This window comes from Chrysemys picta, chromosome 4, assembly GCF_011386835.1.
Source record: "Chrysemys picta bellii isolate R12L10 chromosome 4, ASM1138683v2, whole genome shotgun sequence".
In the NCBI taxonomy this organism is placed as follows: domain Eukaryota; kingdom Metazoa; phylum Chordata; order Testudines; family Emydidae; genus Chrysemys; species Chrysemys picta.
Genome location: NC_088794.1, coordinates 46,964,595 through 46,984,684, shown reverse-complemented (window position 1 = coordinate 46,984,684; position 20,090 = coordinate 46,964,595). Strand labels below are relative to the sequence as shown.

Below are 20,090 nucleotides of genomic sequence, written 5' to 3'. Positions count from 1 at the left end.
CTGAGTATTACCATACTTAACTGCATGATCGTATTTATTGCGCTAGACACACAGCCCTGCCTTACTGTTATATTCAATAGGCTAAACAGGCTACCATATATACTCAATAAAACACGCAATTCTAGCTGGACATTACCATATATATTGAAGTCTCACCTTGAGGTTTAAACCATGTTTAATGGGTTAATCAGGAAGACCTAACTCAGTTTACCCTGTTTTAGATTATTTATTGGGTTAAGCATTAAACGCGCACTGATCTAAGCTTTACTGTTTTAATGTTGGGAAGCGGGAAACAGTGAAATCTGGTATCAGAGGGGTAGCCGTGTTAGTCTGAATCTGTAAAAAGCAACAGAGGGTCCTGTGGCACCTTTGAGACTAACAGAAGTATTGGGAGCATAAGCTTTCGTGGGTAAGAACCTCACTTCTTCAGATGCAAGTACTTGTGTTAGTCTCAAAGGTGCCACAGGACCCTCTGTTGCTTTTTAGTGAAATCTGGATGTGTGCTGCCGTATTTAATGGACTAAACGCACCCATGATTGGGCATTAGCATAAGCTGAAACATGCAACTCTCCCTCAGTTTTACAGCATATATTGATTGGGCACCTAGTCCCCCTTGGGAATTACCGTATTTACATGGTTGAACAGAGTCTTGATTTAGTGTCACCACAGTTGGGTGTTTGTCGTAATTAACAGGTTAAAAACGCAAACCCTGCTTGGCGTTACCGTATTTACCAGTTAAACGCGGAGCACTCTCCCTGCAGGCCCAAGCGAGCCCGGCGGTTCGGGCGGGCATGCGCCGTGTGGGGCCTTGGTGGGGTGATGGGAGCGACGGGTCCCGCCTCCTCTCGCGGCTCTTAGTGCTGGGGAGGCCTGGGCTCGCCTGGCTGGGCCTGTGGTTCATCGCCGGGTGTCCGGCTCTTGGCAGCGCGGGGCCATGGCGCAGCGGAGAGCGGCGGAGCGGGGCCCCGGCGAGCTGGCGAGCGCCCGGCCCCAGCAGCAGCGCATCGAAGGTGCCGTCCTGACGCCTGCCTGGGGCTGGGGGGCGGTGTGAGCAGCGGGGCCGCTGCTGGGGGCAGAATGGGGTCAGTGTCCGGGGAGGGGGCAGTTGGGGGGCAATGGGGGGCAGGGAGAAGGGCTCTGGGGTCAGTATCTGTGAAGGGGGTACGGAGGGGTTTCAGTTTGGGGGCAGAGGGGGGCAGGGAGAAGGGGTCTGTGGGGTCAGTGTCTGGGGAGGGGACACAGAGGGGGGTCGGTTTGGGGACAGAGGAGGGCAGGAGAAGGGCTCTGTGGGGTCTGTCTGGAGAGGACACGGAGGGGGGTCGGCAGAGGGGGGCAGGGAGAAGGAGGACTCTGTGGGGCCAGTTTCTGGGGAAAGGACACGGAGGGGGGAATTGGTTTGGGGGCAGGGAGAAGGGCTCTGTGGGGTCTGTCTGGGGAGAGGACACGGAGGGGGGGTTGGTTTGGGGGCAGGGAGAAGGGCTCTGTGGTGTCAGCGTCTGGGGAGAGGCCAGTGTGGGGGGGTGTTAAGGGAAGGGCACTGTCCAGTGATGTGTGAGGTGGGGGCACTGAGATGGGGTTGGTTTGGGGCAAAGGGAGGGGCTCTGCAAGGTTGCTATTTGTGGAGGGGCACTGAGGGGAGGTAGGTTTGGGGGTAATGGGGGGTAGGGAGAGGGAGGGTCTGTGGGGTCAGTGTTCAGGGACAGTGCACTGAGGGGGGTTGGTTTGGAGTAGTGTGGGGGTAGGGGACACTAGTGTCAGTCGGTTTGGGGCAGGGGAATGGACTCTGGGGTCAGTGTCGGGGAAAGGGGCACTGAAGTGGGGTGGGGTTGGTTTGGTGAGACTGGGGCAGTATGGGGAGATGGGAGCAGGGAGAGGGGCATTGTGTAGGGTCACTGTTCAGGGGTATGCAGGCACGGAGGTGGCAGGCAGTGTTGTTGGCCGCCCGGCAGGTGTTGCAGTTAAGCAAATAGCTCCGAGGACACGCTAAGCTCTGCGGAGCTGTGATGCTGTGGCTCATTCTGTGCTGATGGGCATCTCTGCCCTTCTTCCGGAAGGGTAAGCAAGGGAGCAAGCCTCTCCCTGCCAGTTACCCCCTGGTAGCTCCCTCTTTGCCCCCCATTGTTTCCCTTGCAGTTGTCACTTCCCCATTGGTCAGGGTCTGAATGTCTTAAAGCAGACATCTCACTTTGGTCGGTTGAGCCCTCCCTGTTATGTGCTAGTGAGGGGCACTGTACTGAACCATTCTTGGGTGAATGGCTCATACAGAAGGGTCTGCAGCACTTATGAATTGTGAGTTGTCACTTGTTAGTTTGTCAGGTTGGGCATTTTCAGGGAAACAATATTAATAAAGGACTAAACTACACACAGTTGTACATAAGGCTGTTCATTGGCATTTGGTGACCTAACCTGATGATAGGGCATTCAAAATGAAAATATATCCTTAGTTTTCAGTTCTGGAACCTGTCATGAGCAACCCTGTGCTTACATGTAGCCTTACTTGCATAGAGCAGCTTGCAAGATTGGGGCTTTAATTTGTGTGTACTTACTGGGTATGTAAAATAGTAGAATAATTTAATATCTGGTTGTAAATTGATAGAGTTGGAAAGGGATTTTCTAAGTACATTGTTGCCCTATCAGTCAGGTGCATTTGGGTAAGGCAACCAAATGTATTTGGTCTGACTAGGTATGGCAAGTATTGTGATTATCTACTCTGGGTTGTGTTAAAAACATTTAACTATATTAGCACTGTTTGGAAATTGGCATGGTTTTACAAGTACTCCTGTTCTTTTCATGGTTTTACAGTGCAGTTTAAAATCTTTAGCCACCTGTAATAAATTCTCTACTGTGTATCTTGCAAACTGTTAGAACAAATTTGGGTGGAATGGGTGAGAAATGGAGAACATACTAATGCCCCATACACATACTTAATTTTACTACTATTAGTTCCATCCAGTAGATTTCCCTTCCTCATATTGGATTATCATCCTGGAGAAGGTGGTAGTGGGGAAAAAAAAAAAACCGAACACCCAAAGACACAATTAAGTTAGTAGCTGCATGGGTCTACCACTTCAGACAAAAGAGGCAGTAAAATTAAGGGAATATGGTAAACATTTGCACTGACTTCAAGGCAAAATTGGCAAAGTAAGTAAACTTGAAACTAGTCCTAGTTTCAAAAAAACTTGTTTTGTTTTTATTATATATGTTTCATCATCCTTTTTCTGGCTTACAACATTGAAATGGTAATGCAATAGATTGCTATGTATGTCGCATAGTGGCATCATAATCATGCCACCAGGAGCTGCAAATGAAACCAGCACCTAGGGATTTTTGTGTTGTGGAGCCCCAGCAGAGAAACTAAGGCCAGGTATACACTTAAAAATTTTGCTTTTTTATTTTTAACAAAATAGCTATGCTGGCAAAAGCCTTAGTGTAGATACAGTTATACAGCTAAAAATGTGCCTTTGCTGGTATAGCTCATTTTGCTTGCTAAACCAGTATCAGCTATACCAGTGGGTCTCAAACTTTTTTAATGGTGACCCCTTTCACATCACAAGCCTCTGAATGCAACCCCCCAATACATTTTCCTCGCTGCGGGGAGCTGCAACTTTGTTCTATAGCCACAGCACCCTCTCGTGGGCAAAAGGTGGAATTGCATAAGTTATTTTTTGCGGGGAGCTGCTGCTGTTCTTGTGCACAGCGCCCTCTGGTGGGCAAAAGGCGGAACCGCAGCAAGATTTTGGCAGACGCTTTTTTCTGTATGAAAACTTAGAAATCTGCGGGAGTCATTAAATATGCGTGCACGCAGTAGCGCAGAACTCCCCCAGGAGTAAAGAGTATCTCCATTGAGTGGGGGGGAAGGGGTTACTTGTATCATTGTATCAGTTTAATGTCACACCTTAAGTTATTCTGAAAAAAACTTTCCTGTGTATACTAAGGCTAAGTGAAAGCTATTTTAAAAGTACCTTTTCCTTAGGCCTTGTCTTCATTAGGAAAAGGTGGTTTTTTTTTAACATGTTTGCTACAAAATGTTAATAAGTATGTGTTAAAATCCTAGACTAGAAAAGGCAAGATGTTTTTGTAAATGTATCTCCTAGGATTTACCTTAATTAGTTAATGTGTTAAAAATATCTCTTTGTGTAGTGTTGACATGGCTGGCCCGAGTTAGTGCAGGGCTAGATCTTCCCTGAGCAGAGTTTAGACAGCATGGCCATCAGCATTTTGTTTACTGTAGCTAAACCAGTGGTGGGGAATTTTTGGCAAAAAGTTTAGTGTACTGTACATGCGTGTTCTCATGTTACTTTGCTGTGATGAATAAGGGTGTAAAGCAGAAAGAACAGGAGTACTTGTGGCACCTTAGAGACTAACAAATTTATTAGAGCATAAGCTTTCGTGGACTACAGCCCACTTCTTCAGATGCATAGTCCACGAAAGCTTATGCTCTAATAAATTGTTAGTCTCTAAGGTGCCACAAGTACTCCTGTTCTTTTTGCGGATACAGACTAACATGGCTGCTACTCTGAAAGGTGTAAAGCAGGTTTTCTCCCTTAATGTATTAATTGAGGGCCAGCTCCAGTAGTCCTTATTTGGGTTTATGTCAGTGGGAGCTTTGCTCAAGTAAGGAATGCAAGATCTTGCCTGCAGCTTCTAGGGAATATAAGAGAGATGGCTTTTTGGTGGGAAGATTTTATCCACAAAATACTTACTTTAAAAACTTTTGAAAGCATAATGTTGAACTCGGTCATATTTATTTTTTTTGTTAACTATAATTTTGTTTAATTTTAGGAAAGGCCCATATAGAAGGTGGATCAGCACGAATGTCACTCCTCATATTAGTGTCCATCTTTCTGTCTGCTGCTTCGATTATGTTTCTAGTATATAAATATTTTCCACAGCTTAGTGAGTAAGTATATTGAGAAGGATTAATTTGCTGGCTTCTCTTTGTAGTATCCTCTACAACTAAAGGTTTTAGGACAGGGGTGGCCAACCTGAGCCTGAGAAGGAGCCAGAATTTACCAACATACATTGCCAAAGAGCTACAGTAATATGTCAGCAGTTCCCCATTAGCTCTCCCAGCGCCTCCCACTCACTGGCAGCCCTGCCGATCTGCTGTTTTGTGGCATGCAGGAGGCTCTGGGAGGGAATGGGAGGAGCGAGGGCATGGCAGGCTACGGGGAGGGGGCAGGAAGGACTGGAGTGGGGGCAGGGCCTGTGGCAGAGCCAGGGGTTGAGCAGTGAGCACCCCTCGGCACATTGGAAAGTTGGTGCCTGTAGCTCCAACCCTGGAGTCGGTGCCTATACAAGGAGCCGCATATTAACTTCTGAAGAGCCGCATGTGGCTCCGGAGCTACAGGTTGGCCACCCCCGTTTTTGGAGGTCCCCAAACTGACATACGTGAACATTTTCATAACGTGATAGAAATATGAAAAAGGGGGTGGGGAGGGGTGGAAGGAAATTCATTAGACAACCCAGGAAGTCAAAATATAAAACCTCAAAGTTGGAAATATCCATAAGCAAGTGCTGGAGACTGCCAGTCAGTGCTAGTCTAAAAGCAAAAGTTGTATCATTTTAACTATACTGCTGTAATTAAAGCAGTACAACCTTCCTGTCTTTGGATACAGTTATACTGGTATAAATGTGATTTATACCGGTGTTGTTTGTTCTCATATAGGTGGGGGAAATAAGCTATACCTATATAAGGCACGTATATACTGGTATAATTGTGTCCACAGTGAGGAGGTTGTATTGCTTTTAACTATAGTGGCCAAAAAATAAAATTATATCTCATGCCGAACTGAAATAAGGTATAACAGTACAAAAATTGTACTGCATACTTCAACTTTAAAAAGGCAAAAAAAGAAAGTACGCACCCATAAGGCAAAATACCTGAAAAATGTCTCCTCTTGTGTAGAAGGATGTAACACTCCATCCCTCCCAAAAAATCTCAGTCAATGTTAATTTTTCTTCATCTGTATAATCTGAACAAGGAGAAATAATGTTGAAAACACCTAAAATTATCTGAGGGTTTGAGCTGCAGAATCCTATAGATTTGTGTTCTCTGCCTAGGAAAGTTATCACACCAACAATTAGACTAATTGTTTTGCTCACATTATAGCTCTTTGATTTATTAACTTATATTGGGGCAAATGAGTTTTAAAATTTTATTTACTGATTACTTAGCCTAATTCCTGGAATTCTTTTTTTTTTCTTCAGAGAAGAGAGAGAATGTATAAAGATTCCCAGAGACATGGATGATGCCAAGGCCTTAGGAAAAGTCCTCTCCAAATACAAAGACACCTTCTACGTCCAAGTATTAGTGGCTTATTTTGCCACATATGTTTTGTATCCTTTTCCTGGTGATCTGAAAGTTGTTTAGTTGCAGTTAATGGTGTTTTTCTCTGAAAAATTTGAAGGGGGGATGTAAACATTGAAGGAGGGATGTAAAAGAGGATGAAGATTAAAAATGTAACTATTGGGTTAGGTATTGAAATGCACAAGAATATTGAACTCTAAAGTACTTAGTCATTTTCTTGTGTATTTCAGTGCCTGCCTGCCTGTAAGAATGGACCAGACTGGCAGAATGAAAGTTGTACACTAGTAAATGCAGCTAGAAAGTTGTTTTAAATCTACCAATCTTGACAGTGTCCTTTTTGGAAATAGTTCTTAATATGTAACTTAAACTATCTGGCTTTATAGAACATATTGGTTCAATTGTTTCAAATCATTTGTATGGATCTTGTGGAGATCTTAAAAAGAAAATCAAAATTAAGTACAGCCCCACATTCCTAAGATACTCAAACACTGCATCTATTACAGCTACTATAAAAAGAGAGAATTTAAATTTGTATCTGGGGCATTTCTCAGAAGTATTTCAAGGCACGCCTTAATTCCTGTAATGCCTATTTTACACAAAGAATTGCTGGATCTCTTTATGTGAAGTTAACAAGAACAAGATATTTGGAGTTAAAATACAGTCTAATTGTTACTCCAAGCAGCAGTTCTCTTTTTGTTGGTAGTGATGCAGAGTTCAGAATATATTAATTAGTAATAAAAAATGCTTAGATAAAAATTAACCTTCAATGGTTGTTCCACTTATAATTTTTAAAAAAGGATGGTGGAGGAGGTCTTCTCTATAACTCAATATGAGAGGTTTTAGTAACTCAAAACAGGGTTATCCAATGTCATTAATTCAGTAATGATTTATCTTACAACTGCTTCTATTCCAAAAAGCAGTTGTTCACAAATAACATTTTAAATGGATCCTATACGAAAGGGAAATGAGTTGAAATGACAAAGATGGATGTAAGGTAACAAGTGTTTAAAAAAAACCAATCAGCTGTCTAATTAAATACCATGACATCTGCTGCTTTAATAGTTAAATGTTGCTCTTCTTAGATTAGTGACAGACTTTGGTCAACTAATGTGCATGCTGTGATGTGTTTATCTCAAACCCTTGAAATATGCTTACAAAGCAATTTTACACTTTGTTCATTTACTCTGAGTTTGATACTGTTTGTCTTGTTATTCTAATCAGTCACACACAGTTAATATCAGGATGGCACTTTAAATTATGATTAATACTAAATTTTTTACAAGTTCCCTTACCAATGAATTAAGCATTTTGCCCCTATTGATCATACTAGGGAACCACATGTGTGTGCTGGAGCAGATATCCCTCCCAGGTGTTATGGAAGAGAAGATCTTGCTCCCTAGTGGCGTCATTAGCCAGACCTCCCTTGCTTGAGCCAGACATGGGCCTCTGTGAAAAGGCAGCACCAAAAGAGTTCCAGCAACCTCCCTTGTTACTAGATGGGGCAGTAGCACTTGCACCTGACACCTTCAAGGCATTCTAGTACCCGCTGACCTGGTTCTCTGAGGCTCCGAGCATTGAAATCTCAGTGACCCAGGAAAAGGTCATTAAGTTCTTTGACATCCTGAACTCCTCAGCCCCAGCCAGGATTGCCCTCCCTATCAGTGAGGGCACACTTGAACTCGAGAAGGGCATAATCTTCACCTTTGGCAGACCCCAACCACTTTTCCTCCCTCATCTAAAAGGAGCAAAAAAGAGGAGCCACAAAAGAGCTTTGAAACTTTATATGCTTAATGTAACCTAGGGTGACTTGTGATATCAGCAGTACAGGAAAAATCCAGGTTTGCAAAGGGCACCCCAGAAAAGAGACCATAAAAAAGGACCTTTTTTTGGTGTAAGACTGATTCCTTAGCATCACTACTAAGGTCTTGTGTTCTAAAGTAAAATATCAGGCTTTGTTCAAAATATAATTTTGGGAGATAAGAGCAAGTCCACTTTACGACAATGCTCCCACAGGATAACAAGAGAGAACTCTGAGAGCTCATGAAGGTGGGTCAAATGGTCTCAAAGATATCCTTACAAGTAGCCATGGTTGTATCGGACTCTGCCATCACCATGAGATGGGCTTTGGTTTCAAGTGTTCGGCATTTCCAAGAAGTGCAATGCACTTTGAAGGGATGGAGCTCTTCAGCAGCCAAACAGCTGAAGTGTTCTACTCCCTTAAAGATTTTAGATTGTGATCCCTAGGGGAATGCACCCCAGTTCCCTATTGCAATCATACATATATCATCCTCAAAAGAGAGAGGCCCAAGGAGCGAGACTGGAGCCAAGTTAGAGCCTACCCTCACCTTCAGAAGCCACCTTGTTTTTTTCACCAGGTGTGGGTTGTGATTACAGTTGACCAATGGGTGCTAGGCATCATCAGTCCTGGCTAGTCTAACCATTTCCTTGCCTTTCCCCCTACGTACTCCTCCTCCTTCCCTGTCTTTTCAGAAACCCTTCTCATGAGAACCTGCTCCAAACAGGAGTGGCCTCGTTTCTTTGTCTAGAAGTCATAGAAGAGGTACTGCAGGAGTACGGGGAAAGATATTCTATTTCCTTATTCTGAAGAAGAAAGGGGGCCTTTGTCCTATCCTAGAGCTGAGGAGATTGAATGAAAATGACACAGATTCAGGATGCTAACACTTGCCTCCATCATTCCATCACTTCAGACTCAATAGAGGCTTGTAACTGTCGACTTACAGTACTCATGCTTCGCATAGCTATCCATCCGGCCCCCAGGAAGTACCTGAAATTCATAGTAGGGCCAGCCATTACCAGTACAAGCAGTGAGTCTTCCCAAAATGCTTAGTGGTGGTGTCTGCAAACCGAGGAAGTATCAATGTCTACCTGATCCCAACAACAGCTGGCAACAAGCCTGAAATGTGCCTTCTGCCTGTTTGCCTAAGTGCACTTCTGTGTGAACTAAGAAGAATTGTCCTTCCCCCTATCACTATTGTTAGTGTTCACAGGAGCCATGATCAGCTCTGGTCAGTGAGGGCTTTTCTTCCAGAGGACAGAGTCCTATCATTGTAGTCATTTCTAAACAGAATAAAATCAAACCTGACTATGATGGTACAGACTTGTCTTGGACCTGTACACCACATTGGTGAGTGCTTGTGACAGTGCTTTCCAGACTTCCACTTGTGGCCCCTTCAACTTTGGCTCCAGTTAGCCTACTACTCAATAAGACATCAGATGAACAAGGTTGTAGTGCCACTTCATATCAACACAGAGCTGAATTGATGGCAAGAGCCCAAGAACTTTTTTTCCTCTACTTCCAGGCAGCAACTCCCAGTTCCCATGGACTTTATTGCTACCACTTTCTCAGTTTCATTTGCTAAAGTGGTCAGCAATGATGTATCATAATTGAATTTGAATTGACACTTCAAGCAGATTAATACTGGACAAGGGAGTCCACCACTCTGAGTGCTTTTAGATTCATGCCTACATGACATCAATTACTCTAGGTTTGCATTTGGATGGCTTCCTTCACAACTGTGAGGACTAAAAATACAACTTTATAAAAAAACAACACTGAGTGAGCTTCTGCATAAGTTGAACATGTCGTGCTGATCACATAAATAAATACTTTAACTTAATCTGGACTATATGTTTGATATCCCTTATCTAGTTTATGTAGTGAGAAGTATGTAGTCCTTAACCTGGACCTCTAGGATGAAGAGGTTTTTAAAAGGGAAGAAATTTAGGGTAGGAAGGCGATCTCATGGTTGTCTGATATTACTATTGGTTTGTGTGCCAACATGTCACTTTTAAAAATTTAACACTTTTAAGAGGGTGTCCTATGCAATGGATTATTATATTAGACTTTAACTTTTCAAGACCTGGTTTCAAATTCTGGCGTACGTCACAAGCAAATATGGGTTTGGTCTTATCCTAGTACCAACATCCATAACACCTCCACAATGTTTTGGATGTTTTGGCAACTTCTGCCAAAAAAAAATAAAAAATAAATAAAAAATTCTGCAGCTGAAACAAAAGTTAGAGGTTTGGGCAGGAATGACAAGGTGAAAAGTCTATGGTCAGTGTTATGTGGAAGGTCAGACTAGATTATTCTAGTGGTCCCTTCTGGCCTTAAAATCTAAGAAAAGTGGTGTGAGGCTGGAATGGTATGTGTATGCTGCAGGTGAAGAATGAGGTTTTGTTACTGGTCATATAGTTCTTATTTGTACTGTACCTTATCAAAGCTGTTTCAGTCGTCCCATCACTCGAATGAACCCTAAACCTAAAATCTAAAAGAAAAAAACAGTTTGCACTGATTTAACTAAGAATGTCTTTGCAAAAATGATTTTGTTGAATTGGTGCAAGTTTATGTGGGCAAGGCCTTAAAAACTAATATATTAATGCATTGCTTCCCAAATATCTCTTGTAAACTGCTTATGCCAACAGTAGTATTTTGAGGATATACATATTTCTAATGTTCAGCTTGCAACTTGGTAAATACCATGATCACTTTTAAAATGAAGAATGTAAAAGTTCTAAGTAACATGATGTTCTATCCTTAACTGAGAAGCACTCAGCTTGCAAACATTTGCTATACCCGGCTCTATATTTCTCAGTATCCTCTCAGGGTTTCTTTATCCATTCCCATTAGCCTTATTTCTTGTCTGTCTGGTAAGTATGTATTTCTCCTTCCCCTCCCCCAATAAATTGGCATTTGGGATGACTGCTGTTGTGGTCAAGCAGGGTTTAGGAGCAACATCAAAAGTTATTTTTCCTCCCTTGGTATCCTGCTGTTAATTGATTTATCTCATTAGACTGGCCTACCACTTAGTAAAGCAACCCCCATCCTTTCATGTATTTATACCTGCTCCTGTATTTTTCACTTCATCCATCCGATGAAGTGGGTTCTAGCCCATGAAAGCTTATGTCCAAATAAATTTGTTAGTCTCTAAGGTGCCACAAGTACTCGTTGTTTTTGCTGATCAGGTGGTTGGTTATGGGTATTTTAAATGAGTATTTAGGACCCACGCTGTGCAAAGGCAACAGAGCCTTGTAGAAACAGGCAAAGTTCTCCTGGTTTCATATTGTGTGTGTCACCAACTCAAAAACTCACAGTAGACTCATGGAGTTCTTACAAGCCCTGGAGCACATTAACACATGGGTTGGAGCTTGCAGACAGATCCCTGCTTCAAAGAGCTTGCAAATAAGGTCTTTATTCTACAAAACACCTAGCCGCACCCCCACCAAATCTAGTGCTGCTTGCTACTAAAGATTCAATGGGAGTACTCTGAAGAGCCAGAACTAGATCATATAACAAAGATCTGGGCTTAATGGTTTTCACACCTCTCCCCAGATGTAATGGAAATCACTTGTCTGGACAAGTAATTTCCATTAATATTTTTAGCAGTAGTTTGGGGAGTGCTGTCTCTCCCCTGCTGCGGCAGCCCCCAAGCTGGGGCTGAGAAGCAAGGGGGTCTCTCCCCCAACATGGAGCTGAGGCTGGGAAGGAGGGCTGTCTTTCCATGGCAGCTGTAGCCCTGGAGCTGGGGAAAGTCGCCTCTTTCTCAGGCCTCCACAGCCCTGCAGGTCCTAAATTTCCCCCACCCCACCACTCCCTCCCACCTACCCCATATTCCTCCTAATGCCACCACATCAGCTTAAATGTGTGTCTTCTCCAGGGTCCAGGCACCTAAGTAGTAGAACCGCATGTGCCTGCGCAGCTCCACTAATTAGGTGGGCAGCCCTTCATTTTCTTGTGTGCGGCTGCCCAGGTGCGCACCTTAGAGGGAACTATCTGTGGACCACCTGAATGGAACTCATGAGCCACTGGTGGTCCACGGACCACAGCTTAAGAACCTCTGGCCTAAGCAAAGCTGTTATAGAAAAGATTCTAACGATTGGTGTTGTATGTGTATATGTAGGAGTGGCTAACACAGACAATTAAAAGGAGAACCCTGTAAAGCAGCCTAAATGGATAGCTGTATGGAGCCAGGCCCTTTACTACTAATGAAATCAGCAGGGATTAGAGATTGTTGTACAAATTGCAAAGAATTTCGTCTCACTTTCTTTTTCATTTCAGTGTTCTGGACTTGGAGCCTCTTTCTGTTATATGCTTTCATATTTAGTTGGACGGCCAGTTGTGTACAAATATTTAACAGAGAAAGCAGTGAAATGGTCAGAGCAGGTAAAGTTGCTTTTGGTAAACATTCATGCTGATTATATAAACTTAGAATTGAAGAAGATGGAATCATAAGGGGTTTTGGTTTCACAGTAAACCTAATAAGAAATGGCTGATTCTGCCATCATTACTCACAACTAGCACCTCACTCCAAGTGTATTCTCCTTAAAGCAAATGGTGCAACTCATTAAGTGTACAGTACTACTGTACTTGGTATGAATAAGCATGGCAGAATCTGGCCCAAAGCATATTTATGGAAGAAGATGGAAAGCAAATTTAGCATTAAGCAGGTTCAGCAAATACAATTAAATATGTAGTCTTCCTAATGTGATATTTAAACTTTTTCATATAAGGAATCAGCTTAATTTTTGAAAATTAAACTCTCCTCTTAAATTTGAGTTCATAGTTAATCTGTCTAATTGCAGTAATACTCTTATTTCAGATTTAAAAAAAACATGATTTTTTAATGTTACAACAGTAAACACCCTCTTGGATGAATTTCACTGGAAGAGCTTTTCTTGATGAACAAAACCATGCTCTTTACTTTCTGTGCCCAATGTTCTATTCTTAAACAAACTTTAAAGTCAACTTCTCTGGCCATTGTGGATCAGGAATAACTGTTTTACAAATCTTTGTTTGGATGTATAGTTCATTTAAAAAAAAAATCTTTTAAACGTGTTTCTCCATAGCCAGGCAAACTGTACCTGATCTGTTTTGGCAGGAATCGCATTAAGCTGTTATCACTATTTGTGTATATAGGGTCTCTAGTCCCATTTACATGATTATTCAACTGTGGATGTGGGGTGGGATTTGATTACAATGTAGTTGTCCCATTACTCTTTCAACACAGCTACAGATGGTGCAGTGTAGATGAAACCGAGATAGTTTTAAGAATTGTGCTAAAACCTGGGATATTTTCCAATTAAGTGAAAACATTAAGCACTTGCTATCTGGGACCTATCTCCACTAGTAAAGCTGCACACACGAACAGCCCAAAACCATGTTATAAGCATGTTGAGAAGCTGTTTCTAAATCAGATAACGCATCTTGGTTCAAGGCCCACAGGTAAGATCAAACTGTGTTATAGTTTAAGGCTTCACTTCTCTTGTTTTTCACCAGGATAAAAAGTGTATTTTTAACATGATGTTGACAAGGCAATTTGTAGTTATTAGTTTTAGTATGTTAGCTGGTCAGAATAAGCCTTAGGCTCCCCTCGCTAATGCATGTTCAAATGCACCTTTTCCTTTATTTAGACACACATACTGTATCTAACTTTGGTGTATAAACAGTAAAACCTCAAGTCTGAATAAGGTTTTCAAATACACTGCTACCTCGATATAATGCGACACGATATAAGACAAATTCGGATATAACGCGGTAAAGCAGTGCTCCGGGGAGGGGGGGAGAGGGGCGGGGATGCACACTCCGGTGGATCAAAGCAAGTTCAATATAATGCGGTTTCACCTATAATGCGGTAAGATTTTTTGGCTCCCGAGGACAGCGTTATATCGAGGTAGAGGTGTATGTGGTGTAAAAGGGCATCTGGATCTAAGTTTATACATTCTGCTTTTCTATCTGATGTATCTGCACAAACAGAGACCAATAGTTGCTCTTTGATGAGCTATTTTTGTTTCCTTGTTAAAGAGTGAGTTGATTTAGTTCACTGAGTAGATAGAATATGATGTCTAACTCCCATCCCAAAAATCAGAATTTTTGAGCTAACTTCAGCACTATATTTAACAAATGTTTTCCTGACCCTTCTCAAAAGCTCCAATCAGAACTTGTTTAAATATTTTGTCTGTCTATTTTTTTGCCTTTGTTAATTTCTGCTAAAGAAAGGTTTATATAAACTTCTTAGCTAATAACCAGACTACAGATGCACTATATCTGAATAAGAACAGCCTTATTTAATGGTACATGTGTTTAAATTAAGATCATTGTATTTCCAAGACAGGGATTTTACTGAATTTTTTTTAATTTTGTGGCAGGTTGAACGACACAGAGAACACCTCATTAACTACATAATATTTTTGAGAATAACGCCTTTTCTTCCTAATTGGTTTATCAATATAACATCTCCTGTAATAAATGTACCACTGAAAGTATTTTTCATTGGTACTTTTCTAGGTAAGAATTTTGGTTAATAAATTAAAGCTTTCTAAGGACCCTGTTGTTTTTTCCTCCCCATTCAGAGAAACATTTAGTGTATATCACCATCTACTGGTCAACTGAATGATTACATGACTTCACTATTTCTTTTATTTATGTTTTTCTATGGAGCTGATCATCATAATATGTGAGGGCCTCACATCTTACTCCAGTGTTGTTCACATTTTACAGTTGGTGAAAATGAGACAGAAGTTCAGTTACTTGTCCAAGGTTACATGCCAAATCTGTACACTTCAGCAGTGTCCTTTGTCCCATTTTGTGATTTTTTTTTTTTAAGTAGAATGACTGTTTTGTATTGAAAACGTGAAACTCAGATTTATTTTATGTTCTTTATGCAAAATTGTTTTGCCTCAGAATCTCTCATGTTTTCACATGAAGGGCTTGTTTTTCTCCAATTTGTTTACCATTGTCATTTTTCTTGAACGGATTAACTTCCTAATGACATTCAAAAAATGTTTTGTGTAGTCTTCAGTTTGCATTTTGTTACAAATATTTTTCACCCGGGCTATGAGCTATTCATGTACTACTAACTCTATAGGAAGCAGTATAGTCTAGTGCAGTGGTCTCCAAACTTTTTTGATCACGCACCCCAACAGCCGAGGGGGGGGGGGGGGGAAAAGCTGCTCGGACTCCTAGCCGAACTGCCAAGGGTGGGGGGGGGGGGAGGGGCGGGGAAAGCCGCTCGGACTCCCGGCAGAACTGTTGAGGGGGGAGGAGGGGGGGAAGGGGCGCTGCTCCGGCAGCGCTCCTTCTGCCACACACCCCGGAGGATCCTCTTGTGCAGCCCCTGGAGTGCACACACCCCACTTTGGAGACCACTGGTCTAGTGGATGTAATATTGGATTATCATTCAGGAGACCTTGGTTTAGTTCCCACCATTGGAGTGCTGGGTGACCTTGGGCAAGTTAGTGCACTGATTTCCCCATCTGTAAAATGCAGATGATAATACTGACGTCCTTTGTAAAGTGCTTTGAGATCTACATAAGAGCTAGGTATTACTATTATTATTATTATTATTATTGTCTTGACTGAACCTAAAATAAAGTGGTAACTAAATTAATCTTACAAGATGGGAATTGTCTCTATCTTGGTGAACAAGTGAATTATTTTCCCCTAAAAAACAACAACAACAATCCTATGATGTCAAAATACATCTATTCATTGGTGTGTCTACTAGATTCAGTGCTTCGAGACGTTTCGGAAACTCCTTTTTTTTCCTTGTCACAAGAAAATTATATTTTCCCAACCTTCTAGTTTTATTGAGCTGCATAGCTAAACAAAAATACAAACGAAGATTATCTACTTAGCACTTATTTTATTATTTATTAACCACTAACTATGTAGGGAAAAACAGCATGTAATTTAACAAGACTGTTCTATGGTGTTGAGACTTGCATATAACAATCTGTTTGTAATAAAGCTTACTAAGTAGTATGCTTTTTTGAAGGGCATTGTCTTCTAAAATTTAGTATGAATAGAAATAATATGAATGGGAACTGTAAGGTGTCTTTAGTTTGGGATTTTAGGATATAGTCTGTTGTGGCAATTTAGGAAGGCCCCACTCTTGTAAAGAAAAGGACTACTCATGGTAATAAAGTTAACCACATGCATAAATTATTAGCTATCGAAACTGAAATCTCAGGTTGGGTAAACTTGCTCAGTTCTCTCCCTGTGCTTCAATGGAACTACAGCTTATATTTCCCCTCTTTATAAATGGTGACCCTTCACAAGTTGCTCTCTGACTTCCTGTGTACCAGCATACATTCTTGTATTTTTTTTATTATGGATGGGTAGTTAGGTGTCTTTGTTTGGAAATAGTCTGTAGTATTTGATTTCATAATGGATTACTAACAAAAATCCATGCAGAAATGTTTAATTAGAAACAAAATTAGACATGGTAAACTGTTGTTTTTGGTCTAATCCCCATGTGCTACTTACTCTTAGTCTGTACATGCAAACTAAAAAGTCAGTACAACATACATAGTGGGAAAAATAATGTACAGCTCTTTAGATTATAATAGAAGGTCTAGGTGCTATAGAAAAATGGTATATGTATGTTTTTCTGTATGATACTGTACTTGTTATGACCTGTATTTTTATTAAGTTCTTGACTTTGTTGCTTTAAACTGTTTCCAACAAAGTTCTAAAATGGAGAGCATTTGCTTGCCTTAAAAAACAAAAAATTGAAAAGTAACTTGTGCTTTTATTGTTTTAGTTCTCTTTAACTGATTCTTTGTTTTATCTCTGTACACATAGGTGTTGCACCACCATCTTTTGTAGCAATTAAGGCAGGAACAACACTGTACCAGCTTACAACAGCAGGGGAAGCGGTTTCCTGGAACTCTGTATTTGTTCTCATGATTCTAGCTATTCTCTCTATTCTGCCAGCAGTCTTCCAGAAGAAGCTTAAACAAAAGTTTGAATAAAGATCACATTGGATCTAAATTTCCCATAATTCATCTCAGGATCAGCACTTCTGATATTTGTATGTTTGTTTGTTTTTTATCAGATCCTCAGCAATGTAAAAAAGGGGAGACTTGTAATGGATAAGAACTTCCTTATTTCTTTAAAGGAGCATATTTTACTGTCTGACATTCAAGGAACTGTGTTCAGAAATACTCTGCATATAGTTTTGTAGTCCAAACCATCAGTGTTTTATTCTTTGAAGGTGAGAGGAGGAAACTCAAAACACAGAAGATTAGTTAACTTTTTGCTTTCATATATGGGGCAGAAAGGCAAAATTGGATAGCTTAAAATGCAACCTACAAATATTGGTTTCTAAAAGTTCAAATAACTTTTGGTCAATGTAGTTTGTAGCATTCTACATGACTCTGCAAACTTGAATGTAACTTAATGGTTTGGTCTGAATAGTTTTCTCATTCTAATTTTCCACTTTCATCTGCTTTTGTCCTTACTGGTCCCAGAATAATGTAAAGTACAATGGCATTCACTTGTAAAACATAAGCCTTCTCTCTTGGAGCAGTATGTTAAATTCCAGTGATGTAAAACTGCAGGAGGCTAAAATGCATTCTTCTTTCTCTTCATTAGTGTTGTCTCAATTTAAATACTTGAACTGCTTTATTAACTGGATTAACAAATTCAGTCAAATCATTCCCATACTGTAGATTTTATTTTTGGAGAGCAGGTCAGAATTTTATCTTGGCTTGTTGATTAATTTTGAAGTTTTTAATGCTTGTTTAGACTGATTTTTATTTGTCTAGTTTTGCCAGTATTTCAGATGCATAGACTTATCCTGCCAATTTGAGGTAATTACAACATTTTGTTATACAATATATTTCAGTCCTTAAATGATTAAAGCAAATAGAGTAATTATAAGTGACTTACAATTCTTAGGATATATTGAGAATTTGGGACAGAAGGGAGGGAATTTTGGTCTTGGCAATAGTAACCTGCTACCATTACAACTCATCTGGCTAAAAAGTTTTATCAGGTATGCAAATTATTACACAGTTCTTTTGTTTATCTGAAATATTGCCATGTAAAGCTCAGATCATCATGTAATAAAAATCTTACACTTTATACATAACCTAGAAGGCTGCATTCTGTGTTCTGACTGGTGGGTAATTGGTGGTGTTTTATCATCCACTAAGGTATACAATACCGTCTCTTGAATGGTTATCACTACTGTTATCAGTTTGTTGCATTGTCAGTGGGCCCCTTAAAATATAAGCCCCCAATTCAACACAATACTTAAGCATGTGCCTAAGTACGTGAGTAAGTCCTACTGAAGTCAGTGCTTGCATGCTTTAAAATTAGGCACTGCCTAAGTATCTGTCTGAATCAGGTCCTGCCTCATTAGTACCTGCTTTGCAGTGCTCAGATATCTGAGGAATTACTCTGCTGAAATTTTGTACAGTGTCTTCTCATCCTGAAAACTCATCTAAAATGCTCCATGACATGACATAAGAGAACAGTACTATAAATGTGATGATATGAAAGGTACTGGTACCTTCAACAGCTTTGTTCTTTTGTAACATAATGTGGATTGACTCATGCATTTTATCACCGTATTATGTGTAAATACATAGGAAATATATTAATTGCCTACACTATTTTTGTCATCCATTTTTCTTTTATGTAAACTGACTTTTCAATGCCTATTAGATTTTTTCATTCAGATGTGGACTACACAATAAACTGGTGGTTTTGTGTTGCTAGCTAAAACATCAATGTTTTATCACTTGTTTACAAGGTTCGTTGTAAAATATAGCTTTGGGTATTTATGGGTTTAGAATTTTTAGTCTAAAAATGTACTTTAGTTTTAAAGGTTTATAATGTTCTATGACCTTGGATCCACCAGTCTGAACAGTGAGGTTTCTTCCTGCTGTAGTGTTAACCTTAGTCAGAAAAAAAGTCCCTCTTTAGAGATCATTCAGCACCACTGCTAGTCCAGTGGCATCTCTAAACATTTCTGTGTGTCCTGCCTGACATAGGTCAGTATAGATTCTACTTTTAGGTTTCATCTACACTATCAAACTGCAGTTTGAGGGACTCTTGTCATAGAAGGGTCTGAACTATGTTTCAAGTGCTTATGAATCATGCTAGAGCCTTGGATTTTACAGGGTAGTCACAATTCACTGTGTAGATGGGACTAAGCTATGTTGTGAAGTTAAAACTACTCCAACCATGTTCTAATTGGCTTCCCAGCACAGTAGCTTTTTATAGCATAGAAAGGACCTTACCTTACAGTTCTCTTCTTTTGCAAAAACTTAATTGGCTTCTAGTCAACTGTTCCATGTATATCTTCAGTGGATGTCAAGAGAATTTCCTTGAACAGTCCCTCATCCCTGGGAACTACTTCAGTGTATCTGAATACTACAGGCATTGGAATGAAAAGAACAGAAAAGAATGTGGGATAAGGCCCAGTTATGGAACACTTGCAATGCCTTCTTTTCTTTGGAAGGAAATTCAGCAAGTGATTAAGAGGTACAGCTCTCTAACAGGAAAACAGTGTCTGTCATGAAGCAAGTGGGAAGGTAAGAAGATAAAAAATGTAACTCCTTTGAAATATCAAGGCATTTTGAACTGTTAGGTAACCTGTTATCTTTGGAGTTGTATTACTCTAGTAAACAACATTTCCAAGACGCCATTACTAAATGTCTTTTGCATTTGATAATAAAACAAAACTATACAAACTTGTAATGACTTTTCTTTTGTGTGCACTAGCTTCACCTTTTTTTTAACATACAGTAAATTTTTAGCTGAATCTATTTATAAACAGTTGAAGTGTTCTGAAATAGTTTTTACAGGCACTTAGAATTACTAAGCCAACTTCAATGCACTGGCTATTCTCCTTGTAGAATAGATTTAATTTGTTTATAGTGTCAGAGCAAAGTAAGAAAACATGACTTTTGCCATGTCTGAGGATTTTAATATTTTCCTGATGACTAATTGTGGAGTACTGTCATTGTG

General features: G+C 40.4%; 1 protein-coding gene across 2 annotated transcripts; it reads left to right on the top strand.

Moving 5' to 3' along the window:
- Window positions 1-729: 729 nt before the first annotated feature.
- On the top strand, window positions 730-18,204 carry TMEM41B (transmembrane protein 41B). Of its 2 annotated transcripts, none has more exons than XM_005291697.5 (7): window positions 730-1,010; window positions 4,783-4,900; window positions 6,211-6,339; window positions 10,888-10,981; window positions 12,390-12,494; window positions 14,477-14,615; window positions 16,914-18,204. In XM_005291697.5, the coding sequence occupies exons 1-7, from the start codon at window positions 935-937 to the stop codon at window positions 17,081-17,083; spliced, it is 831 nt and encodes a 276-aa protein (XP_005291754.1). In that variant the 5' UTR covers window positions 730-934; the 3' UTR covers window positions 17,084-18,204. The 2 variants fall into 2 exon arrangements, with proteins under 2 accessions (XP_005291754.1, XP_005291755.1); XM_005291698.5 differs by having other exon boundaries at window positions 768-1,082.
- The last annotated feature ends 1,886 nt before the right edge of the window (window positions 18,205-20,090 follow it).